Source organism: Neopsephotus bourkii, unplaced genomic scaffold, assembly GCF_033783945.1.
Source record: "Neopsephotus bourkii isolate Nb327-2 ecotype Australia unplaced genomic scaffold, CSIRO-AGI_Nbou_v1 NB_1090, whole genome shotgun sequence".
Lineage (NCBI taxonomy): Eukaryota > Metazoa > Chordata > Aves > Psittaciformes > Psittacidae > Neopsephotus > Neopsephotus bourkii.
In genome coordinates this window covers 178654-196620 of record NW_026901578.1, presented here as the reverse complement: position 1 = coordinate 196620, position 17967 = coordinate 178654, and the positions used below count along the sequence as shown (strand labels likewise).

Below are 17967 nucleotides of genomic sequence, written 5' to 3'. Positions count from 1 at the left end.
CCTGGCAGGACAGAGCAGAGCCGGTGGTGCTCGGTGTGTAGCAGCACCAGCACGTACACACACACATGCTGCAGCCAGTGGTGCTGCCTGGCCATGAGCACAGTGCCCTGGCACAAACCAGTGCCTGTCCCTATCGTCCCTTGAACCTTGTCCAGCCCCATCCCAGCCCAGCACCATCCCCAGGCCCCACTCTGCCCTGTGCCAGGCTGGTGGTGATGGGCTCTGCTGCCTTCACTGTGGCACCAAGCAGAGACTGGGCTGGGACTCAGGACAAGGCATGAACTCATTCACCTCCTGCCCCATCCCAGCTCGTGCAGCAATTCCTGAGGCTTGTGGTGCTGATCCCCAATCCCAGTGCGGGGTCCCCCTGGCTGGGCCGGTCCCTGCACCCATGGGACGCCCATTGCCGTCCCTGAGCTCCGAGTGCACCGGTCCCATCCCGGGATCCACTGCTGCAGGCCAGCCCCTCGCCCTGCCCAGCTCCCCCTGCCCTGGCCTCCCTCATCCTCCCTCCTCCTGCTCCGCAGCCCCTGGCCAAGGTGCTTTGGAGGTGCCCAAAGGGGGTGCCATGGGTGTGAGGAGCAGCCGTGGTCCCTCTGGATGGGGTTCCATGGGTCAGGGCTGCTCCTCTGCCCCCTGCCAGGGCTCCAGGTGGCAGCAGGATGGTGCCAAGGCTGTGGGGCAGCCTCTGATTTGTTTGGGAGCGTTTCCATACAGCAGCACTGCAGGAACACGGGGGGGGGGGGATCCCCACAGACCCCCCCTCTCCTCAATGGGATGATAAAATACACTCGACAGAAACACATTAAGTAACAGGGACAGTTAATACAGGGATTACTTTTTTTCCTTGTTGAGGATACAAAGGTTCAAGTTTACTGTAAAAGGGGGTCGGTGCTACATGGGGGGCTGAAGGGACGGGCTTGGCCCGGGAGGAACTGACGTAAATCACATCGGCATGGAAAAACGCAGCTGGGGTTGGGGAGCCTTACGCTGGTATATGATCGTGTGTAAATACAGCCTTAACCTACAGGAGAGACAATACAAAACACTGGAGCCCTCTGAGCTGGATACTGAAGTTCCTGCATAACCACCCCAAAGCAGGAGAGGTCCCATGGGATCTGCTGTGGTGCTGCCGCTGCAGCGCATGGACCGGCACTGGGACCGGCCATGGTGCCCAGCAGCATCCCAGGAAACCCACCCTGGTGATGCCAAGCAGGGGATCCAGCAGGAGCCCAGCCAGGCACTGGGCCGTGCTGGGACAGGTGAACGTGGGGACATGGGATGTGACACAAGGACACCAGCACATGGATGAGGAGCCACACGCAGCCGTGCTGATGAGCTGCAACAGAGCCCAGTGCCAGCCCCGTCCCTGCTCCGTCCTCACCATCCGGCCAGCGCTGGCCAGAGACACATGGGGACATCCTCGCTGGTGCTGTGCCATGCTGTGCCATGCCATGCCATGCTGTGCCATGCCATGCCATGCTGTGCCATGCTGTGCCAGGCAGCTGCACAGGGTGTTTCACTAAAACTGAAACATTTCCTTCCCATCGGGGCCTTGGCACCCACCAGGGAGAATCCACACGGAAAACCAAAACCTCCCACTGAGGCCATGGAGGCAGGGGATGGGTCTGGGAGCAGGGGATCAGCAAACCCCCCCCCATCTTTGGTACCCGCCATGGCAGCCAGCAAGGCCACTCCTCACCTAAAGCCGTCCAGGGGAAAACTTCCAGCCCAGCTTAAAAAATAACACAAAAAAAAAGGGAATTAAGGAAAAAAAACATGACAAAAGTGGTGACAATTTCCCAGCTGAGAACTTGGTGCTGGTGAAACCTGCAGATCCCATCATTGGGATGCGCCAGAAACTCATCCTGGTTTTGTCATGTTGGCCAAGTTGGAAGAAGACATGCCTGGGGGTGCATGACCCCCCTCACCCATGGGGACCGGGCATGGGGAGATGGGATGGATGGATGGATGGATGAATGGATGGATGGATGGGTGGATGGATGGATGGATGGATGGATGGATGGATGGATGGGTGGATGGGTGGGTGGGTGGGTGGATGGATGGATGGATGGATGGATGGATGGATGGATGGATGGATGGATGGATGGATGGATGGATGGATTGGTGGATGGATGGATGGATGGATGGGTGGGTGGATGGATGGATGGATGGATGGATGGATGGATGGATGGATGGATGGATGGATGGATGGGTGGATGGATGGATGGATGGATGGATGGATGGGTGGGTGGGTGAATGGATGGGTGGGTGAATGGATGGATGGATGGATGGATGGATGGATGGATGGATGGATTGGTGGATGGATGGATGGATGGATGGATGGATGGGTGGGTGGGTGGATGGATGGACGGGTGAATGGATGGATGGATGGATGGATGGATGGATGGATGGGTGAATGGATGGATGGGTGGGTGAATGGATGGATGGATGGATGGATGGATGGATGGATGGATGGATGGATTGATAGATGGATGCATGGGAGGAAAATGCTGCAGCCACTGGCTTTGTCCCTGTGCAGGGATGGGGCTGGGCCACGGGGCAGGCAGGACCTGGGCTGTGGAGCTGGGGGGCTGCAGTGGGGAGGGGGAAGGTTTCTTATTGCTCTGTGTGGCTGCGGTGCCCATGGTGCACACACACTGGGTGAGGTGCAGGCAGGGAGGGCTCCAGGCAGGCAGTGGCAGTGGGAGGGGGGGGTCTCTTTGGGCACCTCCAGCCCATACCTGCTGCCAGGGAGGGCAGGATGAGGCACTTCTGCTGCCGCCACATGCAGAGGTCCAGTGTGGACACAATGCACCGTGGGCAGGGGCAATGCTGCTGATGCAGCCACTGGAGTGTCCACGGCCACACCACTGCATGGGGGACCCAGGACGAAAACCAGAGGGTTACCACAGGATGGGAGCAGCATCCAGGGGCAGGAGGATGTTGCGGTGACACCAGCCCCAGTGCAGCATCAGTCCCAGCGAGTGTCGGTGCAGGATGGAGGGGTGCCGGGGAGCCCTCGGCACTGGCAGGTAGTGGTCATGGCGCAGGTGCCCGGTGCTGGGGCGCAGAGCACTGCAGAGAGCCGGGGTTCATGGCGGGGTCCCCCGGTACACAGGAGCTGCTCGACAGTCGTGTCCCCTCTCTTCCTCTCCTGCGTGTCCCGCTCATGCTCACATGCTGTCTGCCAGCTGGTGACAGTCCAAGTCCCCCTTCAGCTCCAGGAAGCCCGGCAGCTTCACCCCGGTCTTGCGGTCCACGCACCAGCACTTGCCCCGCTGCCCGTCCAGCGCTGGGTGACACTGAGGGGACACGTTCAGGGAGGGATGCTCAGCCTGGCCCCCACAGCCCCATTCCCATGGCTGGGGCAACAGGGAGCTCTCACGGGGGGGGCTTTGCCACCCCTATCCCACCCTGAAGCGTGATTCCCACTGGTGGCTTTTGCCCCCATCGTCCGTGTCCTGCTCCCAGCCTGTCCAAGCCACACAGGTGGCACCGCCATGAGGGCTGGGACCCTGTCCTACCTGCTTGGGGTGGAAGTTGCCGTTGCGGTCGCAGTTGGGGATGGGGATGACGTAGAGGTCCTCGTGCGTACGGGTCTGCGAGGCGGCCAGCCGCTCCAGCGCCCGGTGCAGCTCGCTCTGGCACGAGCCCTGTGCCTGCAGGAACAAAGGGGGGGGATATGATGGATGCCTCCAGCCCCGAACCCCAACACCCCGACTCCGGAGCACAGCCCCGGGCTGCCCAGCACCCATCCTGCCCTCCCCAGCCCAGTGCTCACTATGGGCCGTGTCTCCTCGCGGTGGTACGGGCTCCCGCTGTTGCGCATCTTGTTGCCGTTGTTGACCCGCTTCGCCTGCTGCTTCTGCAGGCACTTGCGGTCGTGGATGCTGCAGGGGCTGAAGCTGTTGTTGGGGTGGTCGATCTCCTCCTTCTCTGCAAGGACACGGGCAAGAGGGGGCTCAGCCCTGCATTGAAACCCTGATCCCCATGGGCATCACCCCCAGCCCTGGGTCCCTTCCTGCTGCTGGGCTGAGCACTGCGGTGCTGGGAAAGGCTCCGGGGAGTTTTGACAACCCATTAGCCATGATTCACAGGTTTATTGCCATGTGTCTGTTATTGTAGGGTTGCAAATGCAGAGCACCAGTGTCTGGATGTGCCCTGGCCAGACACATGCACTACATCCACGGGGCTGAAAGGTGACCATGGCCAGTGAGCCCCAAGAGCATCCTGATGCCCCCAAAATGCTCCCTCTGAGGAGCTGCAGCAGGAACGGGGGCACTGGGGCTGCACCGGGACGGTGCTGAGCACCCGCCAGGCCTGGGGCAGCACCGGGCGCCGTGGCTGGGACCGGAGCCGCGCTCTGCCGCAGGGCACGGCCCCCGCAAAGACATGAAAGAAGGAATTCCTGGAATAGGAAAGTTAATCTCCCACAGGGCCGATCCCGAAAGGCGGCGCTTGGCATCCTCGCCTGTGCCAGGAGCGCAGCCAAACTGCGATCCCAGATGTTGGCAGCTGGATGAGGTGTCATGAGACCCAGCTCCTGGGGCCACTGTTTCTTAAGGAGCTGCTGGTCACTGCAGCTTGGGGCCCGTTAATGCTCTGCAGAACAGGGACACGCTGGGCAGCTGGGTCCTGCCTGCTCTCATGGCCACGTCAGGCAGTGTTTTGACTCCCAGCCCGGCTGGGCTGCAAGAGGGAAGCAGCCAGGGCCCTTTCCTGCCGGAGCTTATCCCAGGATTTGGCTTGTGTTAATCAATACCGCAGCCAGCAACGGGAAAAACCTCCCCAAACCAGGCAGGAGGCGGTCACCGCGCAGCACGGGTGGAAGCACCCAGGGCCCCACAGCACCAGGGATGGAGGCTGCCGGGGTGATGCCCAGCACCAGCCCTTCCCACCCACAGGCAGCGGGGTCAGAGCCACAGCCCCATGGGATCCCAGCCCTGGGCTCCCATCAGCTCCCCTGCAGTGCAAGGCTCCTGGACCAGCTCCCAGCAGCCTGGTTAAAGTTCACAGCGAAGCCTGGATCGAAGCTTTCTCCCTCAATTTGTGTTATTTGCTTTTTGTTTCATTTGTCCTTTTTTTTTCTTTTTTTTTTTCTTTTCCAGGAAATGGCTCATGCCCTTGAAATTTGAAACACAAACCCAAAGCCTCCAGCGCCCGGCGCAGAGCGGTGCCAGCCCCAGTGGCACCAACCACGGGGCCGTGGCTCTGCTGGCAGCAGAGCTCCTTCCCTCCCCGGCCTCCCCCTGCACCTCCTTGGGGATGCACACAGGGAAGAGCCAGCTGGGAGCTTTGGCACCGGGGGGGACCAGCAAGCCGAAGTCCTGGCACCATCACCACACCATGGAAAGGCACTGGGAAACACTGCCTGGGGGAAGCCCTCAGCCAGCCCTAGCATGGACCGCCCCATCTCCCCCCCTTGAAATCCAACTGCTTTCAGAGCATCACATCCCTCAGCTTAAATAAAACCAGATGCCGGTAACATTCTCCTAAGGTCACATGAAGCGTCAGTGCCTCTGGGCAGGAAGGAGCCTCCTGGTCCTGCACTCAGAGCTCTGTGCCCATGGTCCCCGACTTGCACACAGATCCCTGCAATCCTCGGGGTGATTTTCTCACCCACTGAGAGACAGGCAGCAGCTCGAGGCGCCCTTGGCAATGCTCCTGCACCGGCTGCATGAGGGAGCTCCTCACAAAGGGACATGGGAAAAGCACAATGGGATGGGAACCGGTGCTGCCCGCCCTGCCCTGGCAGGAGGAGGGTTTCGAGCTGTGGATGGGAGACACAAACGGGTCATTCAGCATCAACTTCAATTAAGGGGAGCTGCAGATGAGGTCGGTCACATGCGGAGCTTGTGATTCCAAGGGAGCTGGGAAGGGCTCCGGCTCCACCACATGGTTCCCATGGGAGAAGAGCCCGGGGCACTGAGTGCATCCATGGGAGAGGGACAATGCCAGGGCCCCACAGCTCCAGCCCTGCTCCCCCAGTCCACCAGCCCAGGGGCAATGGACCAGAGGGAGCCAGCAGGGACACATCCATGTGTCCATGGCCAACACAAGCCGCAGGGTCCCGGCACCCTCCTCTTCCCCATCTGGGAGCACTGGTGCGGCCGGTGGGTGGCCCTGGCAGGGACCAGCAGCACTGGCACAGGGAGCTCTGTGCTTGTCCTGGTGAGAGCTGGCCCCAGGAGAGAGCAGGGAGCCAGGCACAGGGGCGGCTGGGAACAGGGACCTCCTGCCCCTTGGCCAAGCCCGTCCTCATCCCACAGGAACAGGGTGCTGAGCCCCTGCTGTGCTCAAACACGGCCAAGCACATCTGCACCTCCCGGCTCAGTGCCCAGTGTGAGTCCAGTGGAGATAAGGTCGGGATACTGGGATGTGGATGATTCCTGGTAAGGACCAGAGCCTTGCTGGGAGCAGATCCCAGCCTGGAAAAACCCAAGCATGGGCAAAGGCCAGACACCATCCCGGGTGACAGATGGGACAGGGCCCCCTGCCAGGGCAGAACGGGACAGATGAATGCAGCGTGACCACCATGATGAACCCAGCCTGTCCTCACCATCCCTGTGCCATCCAGCTGGGCACAGCTACCACTGTCCCTCCCAGTCACCGCACATGGGAAGGGAATGGGGTCTGTCCCAGACACTGCTTCCAGCAACCACATGGGATGAATGCAGCTCCCGTGGGGTCAGTTCTTCCCAGACGTAATTATTTAACCAGCATTAAATCCCTTGGCATGAGTGCTGGGGAAAACGTCCTCACCTCTTCCCTGCTGCCACACGCGGCTTCAGCCATCACCTCCCCCAGGCACCCACAGGCAGTGCCAGAACCCCACGGCTGGATCCTCCTGGGGTTGGCCTGACCAGCGGGGATGCTCCGGGAGCTGGCAGGGCTGGGAGTGGGGAGCAGAGACCAGGGTCCTGCGCAAGGTGCTCAGACCCACAGCCACGGGTGAGGGTCTTGTGTCGGGAGAGCAGCCACCCGCATCCCCACTCCTAGGAAGCCCCATCCCACGGTGCTGCAGGTCCTGGGTGAGCAGAGAGGCTCTTTCCTGATGGTGCTCCAAGCCCAGCCCCCTCGATCCCAGCCTCTTCCCTGGAATGCAGAGCCCCCCTGGGCTGAGCCCCCAGACAAAGTGTTCACTGTACGAGCTGCACGTTAACCACTTCCCAGCCACCCTCCTGCTGCAGCCTCTGCTCCCCGGCACCCACTCAGATCCCTATGCCCCTGCCCCTAAACAGGCATTTAATCCCCTTCTCCTTACCCAGAGGGCACCCACCGGATGCTGCGATGCCCTCGCTGTGCCAGGCACGGTTATGGTGGGAGTCACAGAGCCCACAGTCCCCAGCCCCACATTCCCACTTGCTCCGGGCTGCTGGAGCGGGACAGGGACCCACGGCTCAGACATCCCACTGGGACTGCACCGAGCACTGTGCTATGGGGTGTCCCAGGGGAAGGTGCTCCCCTTTCCTGCCACCTGCGATGCTGCAGGCAGGCAGGCAGGCACGGAGCCCAGCGGTCCAGCCCGGCTCCCACGGCCACCCACCCGTGCCCAGCGAGGCCAAAACACGGCGGGAAGGAAGGGAAAAATCTGCAAGTCTGTTTCCTAAAGGCTCTGGGAAAAAATGCTGCGTTACCGGGGCACAGCCAAAACCAACAGGCCTTGGCAGCCCCACGCAGCCCCGGGCCAGGCAGCCCAGACAGCTCCTGCAGGATGTGGGATGAGGACAGACAGGCAGGGCAGGGGGTCTCCGCAGCAGACCCCATGCCGAGCACTCGTGGGGATGTCTTGTCCCTGGAGAGGGGCCCATCCACAAAGGGCATTCCTCTCTATGGGACACCAGCAGAGCTGCTGTGGACCAGCTACACGAGGAGGGAATGGAGCTGGGATGTGGCCATCGAGGTGGACAGGGACAGACACCGCTCCAGACCCTTCTGCCCCTTGGGGAGCTCTGGGTGACCCCGCATGGGCACACAGGACCAGAACAGCCCATGGACTATCCCATGGCAGGATGCTGCTCCCTAGCTCCAGAGGACGTGGTCCTGAGCACAGCTCACACGATGGGAAATGGGGATGTGGCGGTACCCAGACCCACCGGACCAGCTCCACGGGCCTGGTCTCCACACTCAGCCCACACAGGAGCAGCTCTGTTCCCACTGTCAAAGCCACAGCGTGACCTGCTCCAGCCCCAGCCCCTGCCTGACCGCAGGGGTTGCACAATCACCAGCAAGAGGGTCCTGGGGCAGACACACAGAGGCAGCTTCTTTGCCCTGGCCCTGCCTGCATCCCACTGCCCTGTCCGGCCATAGGAAGGACACAGCCCTTGGCAAAGCCCAGCCTGACCTGCCTGGGAGGGAAGCAGGTGCCCCGAGGCCTCTTTCCTGTTTCCTCCCAGCAGAGCTGTGGACAACATCCCTGGGAAAGGGTCACCGTGCAGCAGGAGCCTCCCAAACAGCTGGGACCTGTCCCAGGGACCACGGGTGCTGCCCTGACGTCCAGGGGCACTCTGCAGCCGGGGCACAGAGGGTGACAGGTCCCTGGGAAGCACCTGGCCCCTGCAGCAGCCATGGCACAGCTGTGCCCATGCTGGGTAAGGGTGGCACGGATGTGACCCACTGGTACCCAGCTGTGGGAGCTCATGCAGCTCAGCACCACTGGGACATGCTCCCTGTCTGCCCACCCCAGGCTGCCCCATCCCATCCTGCCACAGGGTCCCTGCTAAGCCCCCAAGCCTCATAGCCCCGACTCTTGCCAAGTGAGTGGAGCGCGGCCTGGGGCACACAGGGGGTGCCACCAGGCTTGCAAGGGGCAGGGACCCCCCGGCACCCACCCCTCGCTCCGCTGCCGCCCGGGGCCGGCCTTACCTGGGGGCTGGAGGCTCTCCTGGATGGCCTCGACGTCGGCCAGGTCGGTGCAGATGCCCTGGCCGTGCATGAGGGTGTGCAGGGGCCGCGGCACTCCGCGGGGGGGGTAGCAGCGCAGCCCGGCGCCGCAGCGGGCGGTGTAGACCCCGCAGGCGGTGCCGCGGCCGAGGGCGCAGGTCGCGCAGCACCCGCAGCCCGGCTCCCGCACCAGCTCCGCGCAGCCCTGCGGTGCCTTGCAGCGCGCCAGCCGCTCCTCCGAGCACGGCGGGCACTGGATCGCCTCCTCGCCGCCGCCCAGCCCCGCCGCCGCCGCCAGCAGTAGCAGCAGCACCGGTAGCACCGGTGGCACCGGCGGTAGCAGCGGCAGCGGCGGCAGCGCGCACCCGGCGGCCCCGCGCATGGCGGCCCCGCGCCCGCGCTCCGGCCCGCGGCTGGCGGCGCTGGGCTGGCGGCGGAGGCTTTATGCGGCCCCTGGCCACACCTCCCGCCGCCGGCACCGGGGCCACCGGCGGGGCCGCCCTCGCTGACACCGGGAAGCCACCGGGGAGAGCCGATCCCTGCCGACGGCAGCAGCGGGGAGGGCGGCGGCGCCAGCACCGGTACCGCCGGGGGGACAGCTCCGGCTCCGCGCAGCGCGGAGACCCCCGGCCCTGCGCCCCCCTCCCCGCCGCCCCCTGCAACCGCCCCGACACCCGCCCGGGCCCGAGAGCAGCGGGGATGAACGGGGAGGGGAACCGCAGAGACCGCCCGGGGCTGCTTCGCGGGGGCTGCGGCCGAGACCTCCCTTGTGGGGCAGCCCCGGGTGGGCTCCGGGCCGCGGGCACGGGGGTCCCGCCGGCACCGGCATCACTCTGGGGGCAGCTCAGCCCCGTCTGCCCCCGCGGAGGCCCCGCCGGCTTCCCCCGCACCCGGCCCCGTACCCCGCGGCTCCCCGCGCCCCGCACGGCCCCGGGATCAGTTGAAAGCTGCCGGCACCTAGCGGCTATTCGGGAAAACCGGCAGGAGGAAGGGGGGGACCCAGGAATCCCTCCCCGCGGGCCGGTACCCGCAGTGCCCTGCCCGGGGGGACCCGCCTGGGTGCGGTAGCGGGGTTCTGCGGGTGGGATGGGCTCCGGTACAAGCGCAGCCTGGCTGCCCTGTGTGAATGGCCATGGCACCCGCGCAGGCTCTGCACAAGCTGTGCCCAACACACCCGGCTCGCTGCGGGGGTGCAAGGACACCGAGAGCCCTTCTCCTCATCCCAGGGACAGGATGAGCCGTGAGCAAGGGCAAAGCAGGGACGCGTTGAACTCATGCCATGGGATGAGGAGCAGCTGCACACTGCAGGGAGCTTTGTCCTGCAGACTCAGGGACGCACCGGCTCAGCAGCACTCGGGTGATGCCCGTGTCACCACACTGGCCCTGGACAATGCCAGCTAAAACGCCACCCTATGCCACACAAAGTAATGAAATGATCACGGCCACCCCAGCCATCCCCACCAACAGCACCAGTGGGGAGATGGTGCATCCTGTCAGGAAGATGGCCTTCACCATATGGGACAAGGGAGCCAGCCCAGCCCAGCTGTGGGGCAAGCACAATGCGCAGGGAACAACCACATCCCACCGAGGACCTGGCTGAGTAGCAGGTTTGGGGGGGCTTGTGACCGTGCCCTGCACCACATACATGGTGATTAACAGTCATTACATACCCAGACACTGGGTCTTGCTGCATGCCCCTGGTGTGGGGCTCGGTGTAGTGAGTGGGATGAGAGGATTAGGGCTCAGGCTGAGAACCCTGAACTCATCCAGTGCTCAAACTGGTATCTTGAGGGTGCAGTGCCAGCACTGGTGGCACTGGCTGCAAGAGCTCCCAGGACCATCTCTCTCCTGTGCAGGTGAGCTGGGAAGCACCAAGTGTGCCAGCAGGACACAGGCAGGCACGGTCTGTGTCCCCCAAGCATCCCAGCCCCTCTTTTCCTCTCCCATTTGCCACAGGGGCCCTGCAAGGCATCAGCACCGGGTGCTGCTCCGGAGCCCCTGTCCTGCCTGGCACTGCTGCAGTGGCCATGACTCGGAGCAGAGGCACCAGCCTTGACTCCGTGTCCAAGCAGGGCCCAAACCCAAACATGTGCCCAGCCCTGGGACACTTTATCAGGCCTTGGCAGCGCCGAGCGCCCACTGCAGAGACTGTTGTGTCTGCAGCGTGTGCAGGGGACAGGGATGCTCTCGCTGTGCTCCTCCAGGTCCCTGGTCCAGCACCATCCTGCCAAAGATGGGGGGGGGCTGAGCTGGGGCACCCACAGCCATGCTGTTCCCCTCCCCGATCACAGCCCTGCAGCCAGGGAGGGGGCCTGGTGGATGGTGGTTGATGCCCAGTGCACAGAGCTCAGTGCACGGTGCTTGATGCAGCCCAGCTCCCCCTTCCCCTGGCCCCAGGGCTCTTGGGGCTCCCAGCACACCTTTCCCTAGCTCAGTGCTTCTTTGGGGTCCCCAAGGGTGCTGGGGCCTGGCCTGGCTGCTGCCTCCCTGCCACTTGCCCCAGCAGAGTCTGGAGCCTGGGGTAAGGCTGCAGGTTAGTGCAAGGCCGTGGCAGAAGGGGGTCTGGGAGTCGGAGAGTGCTGGAGACCCCGAAGTGAGGTGGCCCTGATGGAGCCACCGACACGCAGGGCTCTTTGCACCCACTGTGGACACGATGACTGCACACACCACAGGGCGCAGGTATCCCGTATGCTGCAGGACATCCACAACTTCCCTGTCCCCAGGGCTCAGCCCCACTGATCCCCAGATCCCCTGAGTCCCGAGTCCCCTCCAGGCACCAGCAGCAGCAGCCCCCGCAGAGCACCGCGGTCAATGCCCCTTGCTCAGTGCCCCTTGCTCTCCTCGCTGGTTTTAATCCCCATTCCCAGGCAGCATCTCCTCCCCAGCCCGCCCTCGCCTCGGTTCCATCAGCTCCTCCCGGCCCTGGCTCCCTTCCCCTTGGCTCCCGGCTGCCCCCCCCCTCGGACAGTGACCCGGCCATGTGGGTGCTGAGCCCCCGCCGGATGCGGCCCGGAGGTGCGGGTGCCGGGGCGGGCAAGGGGCGGGTCGGGGCGCGGGGGGGCCGCAGTGATAACCGCGGGTGCCGGGAGCAGACAGCACAGGCGAGCGGGATGAGCCCAGGACCCCCAGCCCGAGGCAGCAGCATGGGGTCCGGCAGCCCCCAGCACCTCCTCCCTGTGCTCTGCATCCTCTGGCTCCTGCCCTCTGCCACTGCCCAGTGGTTTTATGCCCTGGGCTTGGACGACACCACCCCGGCCCCGGGCACCAGCCCTACAGCGCCCATCCTGGATGGGGAGGAAGGTAGGTATGGAGGGACAGGGCACGGCTTCCCTGGCTCCCGCACCCCAGCAAAGAGGGGAACCTCTGCATAAGGCTGGAGGGTGAGGTGTGGGGTGCTGGGGTCTGGGACCGCTTCCCACCCCATCACCCCTTTGCTCCTGCAGACGGAGATGCTGTGGAGCCCACTCGGAAGATGCTGCTGAGCAAACCCCCGCTGGCAACAGCCCCCAGACGTCGGGACCCCCTCGGCAGGGGCGCGGGGAAGGGTCTGGGCCATGCCCCCCCCCGCACACGAGGCCAGGTGCCTTACCCCGGGCAGGGTGTCCCCCGCTCCAGCTCCTTCATCTCTCCCGATCCCCCCCAGCCGCTGCAGAGCTCCTTGCCCTGTCCTTCCCCTTATCTGTGCCCTGCTGCACACACAGCCCCGGTAGGGCAACGTGCCCTGCTCCGGCCGCGGCTCAGCCTCCTCTATCCCATGGGAAGGAGCTGTGGCAGCTCCCACTGCCCCACACATGGCACAGCCCCACAGCAGCGATGTGCTGAGCCCCCACCCGCTCTCCAAGCAGCCACGGCCGTGGAGGGGTCCTTCATGCCCCCAAGCCCCACACTGAGCACTCCCTGTCCATCCATCCCCACAGCAGCGACCCACAGTCGCCCCGGAGATCTTCGAGGGGAGCGCGGAGGAAGAGGAGTTCCTGCAGATCAAGGTGGTGGAGGGCCCTGATCCCATGGGGGGCTGCGAGGGACACCCCGGGATGTGCGCCCGGGTGGGGGGCTCTGGGGGATGTGGGACGGCAGGGCAGGATGGGGATGGTGCTGCAGGGGATGGGGACGGGACGGTGCTCAGGGGATGGGGACGGTGCTGTAGGGGATGGGGACGGTGCTCAGGGGATGGGGACGGTGCTGTAGGGGATGGGGACGGTGCTCAGGGGATGGGGACGGTGCTGTAGGGGATGGGGACGGTGCTGCAGGGGATGGGGACGGTGCTGTAGGGGATGGGGATGGTGCTGCAGGGGATGGGGACGGTGCTCAGGGGATGGGGACGGTGCCGCAGGGGATGGGGACGGTACTCGGCGGTCTCAGCCCCTTGTCTCCTCCACGCAGACAACAGCAAAGGGGCTGCCCCCGCCGGTGCCCCAAGCCCCAGAGGTGGATCCTGCAGTGCAGGTGAGCGGGGCGCGGGGCACCCAACCCCGCACCCTGCGGCCGGGCTCCCAGCCCGCACCTCACCGCGCTCTCCCTCTCCAGGTGCGCAACGGCTCCGGCTGCGTCTGCCCCGTGCGCCCCGGCCCTCCCGGCCCCCCCGGCCCCAAGGTGCGGTGATCGCGTGATCCTCCCCGGGACACACAGGGGCACAGGGATCCATAGGGACACACAGGGGCACAGGGACCCATAGGGACACACTGGGGCACAGGGATCCATAGGGACACACAGGGGCACAGGGATCCATAGGGACACACAGGGGCACAGGGACCCATAGGGACACAGCGGGAGGAACCCTGAGGCTCTTTTGCCCGTGCACTGTGTGTTCTGCTCGTATTTGGAGCCTTGCCTCGGGGTCTGGCTCTCAGGAGCAGCGCGGGTGGCCCCTGGCAGGGAGCATCAGGTCCCCGCGGTGGGCACTGATGGAGGAGAGCACCAGGAGCCGGGGCCAGGCTCTGTCCTTTCCAAACAGGGAGAGAAAGGAGACCGAGGACCCCCGGGGGAGAGAGGCCAGCCCGGGCTCTCTGGGGAGAGAGGGAAGTCCGGCAGCCCAGGGCAGCCGGGTCACCAGGGGCCCCGGGGTCCCCCAGGTCCTCCGGGACCCCCGGGACCCCCAGGCGCTTGGGGAGCCAGGAGCCAGCCTGCCTCCCTTCCCAAGGGATCGGAGAACGAGGTGAGCACTCGGGCACGTTGATGCCAGGCTGGGGGGCTGACAGTGGTGTCAATGCTCAGCAGGGATGGGGCTCATGGCTGTGGGCAGCCCAGGAGATGGGAGCAGTAGATGGAATAGGGGATGGGAATAGGGGATGGGATAGGGGATGGGAATAGGGGATGGGGTGCTGCCATACACTAACTCCGCTCTCTCTTTCTCCCTCCAACCCAACAAGCAGCTGGGAGCATCCAGCCCAGTGGGAAACCTGGGACCCCCAGGTCCCCCCGGCCTGCCCGGACCCCCAGGCTACCCAGGCCATGAAGGCCCCCCAGGGGTCCCTGGGCGGGATGGGCAGCCAGGACCCCCCGGCCCACCGGGGGCTGTGGGACCCCCTGGGTTCCCTGGGGCTGAAGGACCTCCAGGATCTCCAGGCTTGGCTGGGACAGACGGACCCCCAGGGGCACCGGGGCTCCCAGGGCCCCAAGGTCCCCCTGGGGTGCCTGGGCACGAAGGCCCCCCCGGTCCCATTGGACCTACATCACTCCCTGGCAAACCAGGGCTCCGAGGGGAGCCGGGATTCCCTGGACTAAAGGTAAGGGGGTCCCAGCCCAGCCCGTCCATGGCCCTGCAGGAGCTCAGAGCCAGCGCAATGGGGATGGACCCTGAGCCCCTTGCTCTGCCCCAGCCCTGCTGTGATGGGTCCAGGGTGCTAAGCCCCCACACTCACCACCCCATGTATGCTGGCAGGGCGAGAAGGGTGAATATGGACTGCCGGGCATGCCAGGGAACCCTGGCCGCACTGGAGAGACCGGTGCCCCGGGCATGCCTGGGCCCATGGGGCCACCAGGGCCACCGGGGGACTACAGGGTGAGTAGGGGGTAGGTCCCAGGGCTGCAGGTGCTCAGGGACCTGCCCCATGCTCACCCCAGCACATCCTCTCCTTCAGTGCGACCTGCGCCACGCAGGGCACCATGGATCAGCAGGGCCACCGGGCCCCAAGGTGAGCCAGGGCACTGTAAGTGATGGTGTTGGCACCCGGGGCATGGGGACAGCATCGGCCACGCTGGTCCCCGGTGCTGGTGTCAAAACCAAGCAGCTCCATGGTGGGTGTTACCGGTGGAGTGAGGCGCAGTGCTGAGCAGGGGGGCTGTGACTGTACCCCATAGCTGGGCACCAATGGGACCTCTCTGCTTTCCTTCCAGGGAGAAAAGGGCGACCCCGGAGAGCGGGTTAGTAGCCACGAGCACTGGTGCAGGGGGTGGGCCCCATCCCCACAACCTGAATGTGAAGCCCTGCACCACGAGTGATGCCTCCGTGGGCAGCACCAACCTTCACTCACCCAGTGGCATCACTGGGGTCCCCAGACGGGCTGGGGCACGGGGAGGGGGGACTGGAGAGTCATGCTATCCCCGTGGAACATGCAATGCACATGTGTGCACGCCCATGCAAGCATGCAGTGCCCCCATGCACACACGCAGCATCCCCATCACAGAATATGACTGTGCCTTTTCTGTGTCTCACCCAGGGGTGCTGCTATGGGGAACATGGGTGCAAACCAGGCCACCCCCACTTCCCCAGCACCAGCAGCCAGGCTGGCTCCTGGGTACCCATCAATGGGTACCAGACGGTGAGTCCTCAGGCAGGGATCATGGGGATCACGGCAAGGGGTGCCCAGGAGGCTCTGGGTGCCCCAGGGCTCACAGCCCCAGCTGGTTCGGAGGGATGGAGGATGGAGAGCAGGAGGATGGAGATCATCTCAATCTCCTCTCTTTCTCTGCAGGGCAGCAAAGAGGAGGCAGAGATTTACGGAGCCATCATTCCCCATGTGAGAGACACTGCCTGGCTCGAGTCTGTGTGCTGCCCCAACCCAGGGGGGGTCAGCCCTGGGAGGGGAAGGGAGTGGGATGGATGAGGGACAGCAATGGGGTGTCTTATAGCTGCCCCCCCAAAAAGGCAGCACCACAATAGCCCAGCCCAACCTCCACACTGATCTGCTGCAGGGTCTTCGAGGTCCCCCTGGGAACCCCGGCCCCCCCGGGCCCCCTGGTCCCCCCGGAGCACCAGGACTCCTCTACCTCAATGTAAGGTGCAGCACTGGCTGTGCCAGAGCCCATGCATGTGTGAGCATGCACAGCACGAGGGGCTCCCCACAAACCCACCTCTCTTTGCTTCCAGAGGGTTTACCCCATCCGTGCCCAGCAGCCCTGCAAGCAGCCGGTAAGCCACAGACTTACTGTCCCCAGGAGGGACCCTGTCCCCTCCCCATGCACCGGGAAGGGTGCACTGGTGCCCAACAGCAGTGACGGGCCCCGTTTGCCTCCGCAGGCAGCCTCGGATGCAGGCTGGACAGAAGGTGAGCCCATTTCTCAGGTGTTCCCAGTGCTCCATCCTCCTTGGAACCACCTTCTATCAAGTCTTGCCTCCCTTAATGGGGTCCCCAGTGCCACAGCTGGCTCTCCCACCCGGCTCCCAGTACCAGCATCCCTGCAGAGAGCATCCAGCACTGGGATGCCTTATAACCCCCAACCCTCTCCAGGTGCTGACATCCCTCGGACGGAGCCTCTGGACTCCCGTGTTGATCTCCAGGTTGGTCCTGGCCACGGCCATAGTCGAGCACCCCCAGGCTGTCTGCTTGCCCCATGCACAGCAGCTGGGCCATGACCCTGAGCCATGACCCTCTCCATCCCCCAGCGCCAGATGTGGGTCTTCAGGACCAAGGAGCTGATGCTGAAGTCGGGGAGCTCCGTGCCTGAGGGGAGCTTGGTTTATGTGCGGGAAGGGAGCAGCGCCTTCCTCCGGACCCCCACCGGCTGGAGCCGCCTCCTGGTACCCAGCACATCCCTTCGGGTCCCTCATAGGGTTGGGAAGGGGCAGGATCCAGCCCTGGCAGCTGGATTTGTCACTGGGGCAGCAGAGCCCTGGGAAGGAGCTGGTTCATAGAATCATAGAATGGTTTAGGGTTGGACCTAACCCATCCCTAACCCATCGCTCTGCTCTTTGCTTGGAGCAGCTGGAGGATTCGAAGTCGCTCTTTGCTGGTGATGACCCCTCTGCTTCCACCCCACGGTACCAGGTGAGGGGTGCTGGTACCCATCGAGGGGACAGAGCCCCCCCTTTGTTGGCCAAGGGGGATAGAGGCTCCTGTGGGACTGTCCTCTCCTTTCCATTCAGGAGGCAAAGCGGGTGCAGACAAAAGGTCCTGACACGGCACCGCCTGCACTGACCCCAATGGACTCACTGGTGAGCCCTGCAGCAGGTCCTTGTGCAATGGGGTTGGGGTATCTGCAGGGCAGCGCACACGCAGGGCCTGGGGTCTTGTTGGGCTGCACCATGGCAGAGGGATGGATGTCACTGGGCTGACCTGAGCTGCGTTATTGCAGGTCCAGAAAGAAGGGGCACAAGAGATGCCCCAGACCCTGCCCACCACCATCGCCCCACGGATCCCATCAGTAAGTGATGCCCAGCTCTGATAGAGGTGCTGGGGGGACCTTTCCGTGCCCAGGCAGCCTCACACATGGGAAGGGAGAGCAGAGCCCTCACACCCCAGCCATGCCCAAGCCTCCCTGCTTCCCCCGCAGCTCCGCCTTGCCGCACTGAACGCGCCCCTCACCGGGGACATGAGCGGGCTCCGCGGTGCCGACCTGCAGTGCTACCGGCAGTCCCAGGAGGCTCAGCTCTACGGCACTTTCCGGGCGTTCCTGTCAGCCCCTACCCAGGACTTGGTCTCCATCGTCAAGAGGACGGACAGGAACCTCCCTATCGTCAACCTGAAGGCAGGTACCCCTGTCCCCTGTGGGGCTGCTGCACCCTGGCCGTGCTCAGCACCTGTGTTATGGGGAGCTCGGAGGAGCTGAGGGCATCGCCTTAGCCCCTGGCCCCCAGCTCAGTGCCACTGCTTGTGCCCACAGGGGCAGCTCCTGGCCAAGTCCTGGAGCTCCCTCTTTGAG

The 17967-nt window shown here is 64.5% G+C and overlaps 3 protein-coding genes across 3 annotated transcripts; 2 read left to right on the top strand and 1 right to left on the bottom strand.

Annotated features, from left to right (window-relative positions):
* Positions 1-2413: 2413 nt before the first annotated feature.
* IGFBP4 (insulin like growth factor binding protein 4) lies at positions 2414-9309 on the bottom strand. Its single transcript, XM_061362174.1, has 4 exons — positions 8869-9309; positions 3785-3939; positions 3528-3662; positions 2414-3305 (listed from the first exon to the last, which is right to left on the bottom strand). Exons 1-4 carry the CDS (start codon positions 9266-9268, stop codon positions 3177-3179), a joined length of 819 nt encoding a protein of 272 aa, XP_061218158.1. The 5' UTR covers positions 9269-9309; the 3' UTR covers positions 2414-3176.
* Positions 9310-11864: 2555 nt separating this feature from the next.
* LOC133217090 (collagen alpha-2(VIII) chain-like) lies at positions 11865-14062 on the top strand. Its single transcript, XM_061362232.1, has 6 exons — positions 11865-12186; positions 12330-12466; positions 12804-12872; positions 13270-13332; positions 13414-13479; positions 13841-14062. Exons 1-6 carry the CDS (start codon positions 11865-11867, stop codon positions 14060-14062), a joined length of 879 nt encoding a protein of 292 aa, XP_061218216.1.
* Positions 14063-14186: 124 nt separating this feature from the next.
* On the top strand, positions 14187-17874 carry LOC133217085 (collagen alpha-1(XVIII) chain-like). Its single transcript, XM_061362227.1, has 15 exons — positions 14187-14612; positions 14768-14887; positions 14967-15020; positions 15223-15249; positions 15546-15647; positions 15801-15845; positions 16021-16101; positions 16196-16237; positions 16346-16373; positions 16557-16606; positions 16712-16846; positions 17031-17093; positions 17192-17260; positions 17401-17469; positions 17599-17874. Exons 1-15 carry the CDS (start codon positions 14187-14189, stop codon positions 17872-17874), a joined length of 1587 nt encoding a protein of 528 aa, XP_061218211.1.
* The last annotated feature ends 93 nt before the right edge of the window (positions 17875-17967 follow it).

Bases quoted from the DNA above. Each gene is read 5' to 3' on its own strand.
- IGFBP4 (XM_061362174.1), bottom strand. From the start codon at position 9,268: ATGCGCGGGGCCGCCGGGTGCGCGCTGCCGCCGCTGCCGCTGCTACCG. The intron at 3,663-3,784 runs GTGAGCACTGGG...TTGTTCCTGCAG, and splicing joins GCGAGGAGACACGGCCCATA to GCACAGGGCTCGTGCCAGAG. The intron at 3,306-3,527 runs GTAGGACAGGGT...GTGTCCCCTCAG, and splicing joins GCAACTTCCACCCCAAGCAG to TGTCACCCAGCGCTGGACGG.
- LOC133217090 (XM_061362232.1), top strand. From the start codon at position 11,865: ATGTGGGTGCTGAGCCCCCGCCGGATGCGGCCCGGAGGTGCGGGTGCC. The intron at 12,467-12,803 runs GTGCCTTACCCC...CCATCCCCACAG, and splicing joins CCCCCCGCACACGAGGCCAG to CAGCGACCCACAGTCGCCCC. The intron at 13,480-13,840 runs GTGCGGTGATCG...CTTTCCAAACAG, and splicing joins CCGGCCCCCCCGGCCCCAAG to GGAGAGAAAGGAGACCGAGG.
- LOC133217085 (XM_061362227.1), top strand. From the start codon at position 14,187: ATGGGAATAGGGGATGGGGTGCTGCCATACACTAACTCCGCTCTCTCT. The intron at 16,102-16,195 runs GTAAGGTGCAGC...CTTTGCTTCCAG, and splicing joins CAGGACTCCTCTACCTCAAT to AGGGTTTACCCCATCCGTGC. The intron at 16,374-16,556 runs GTGAGCCCATTT...AACCCTCTCCAG, and splicing joins GGATGCAGGCTGGACAGAAG to GTGCTGACATCCCTCGGACG.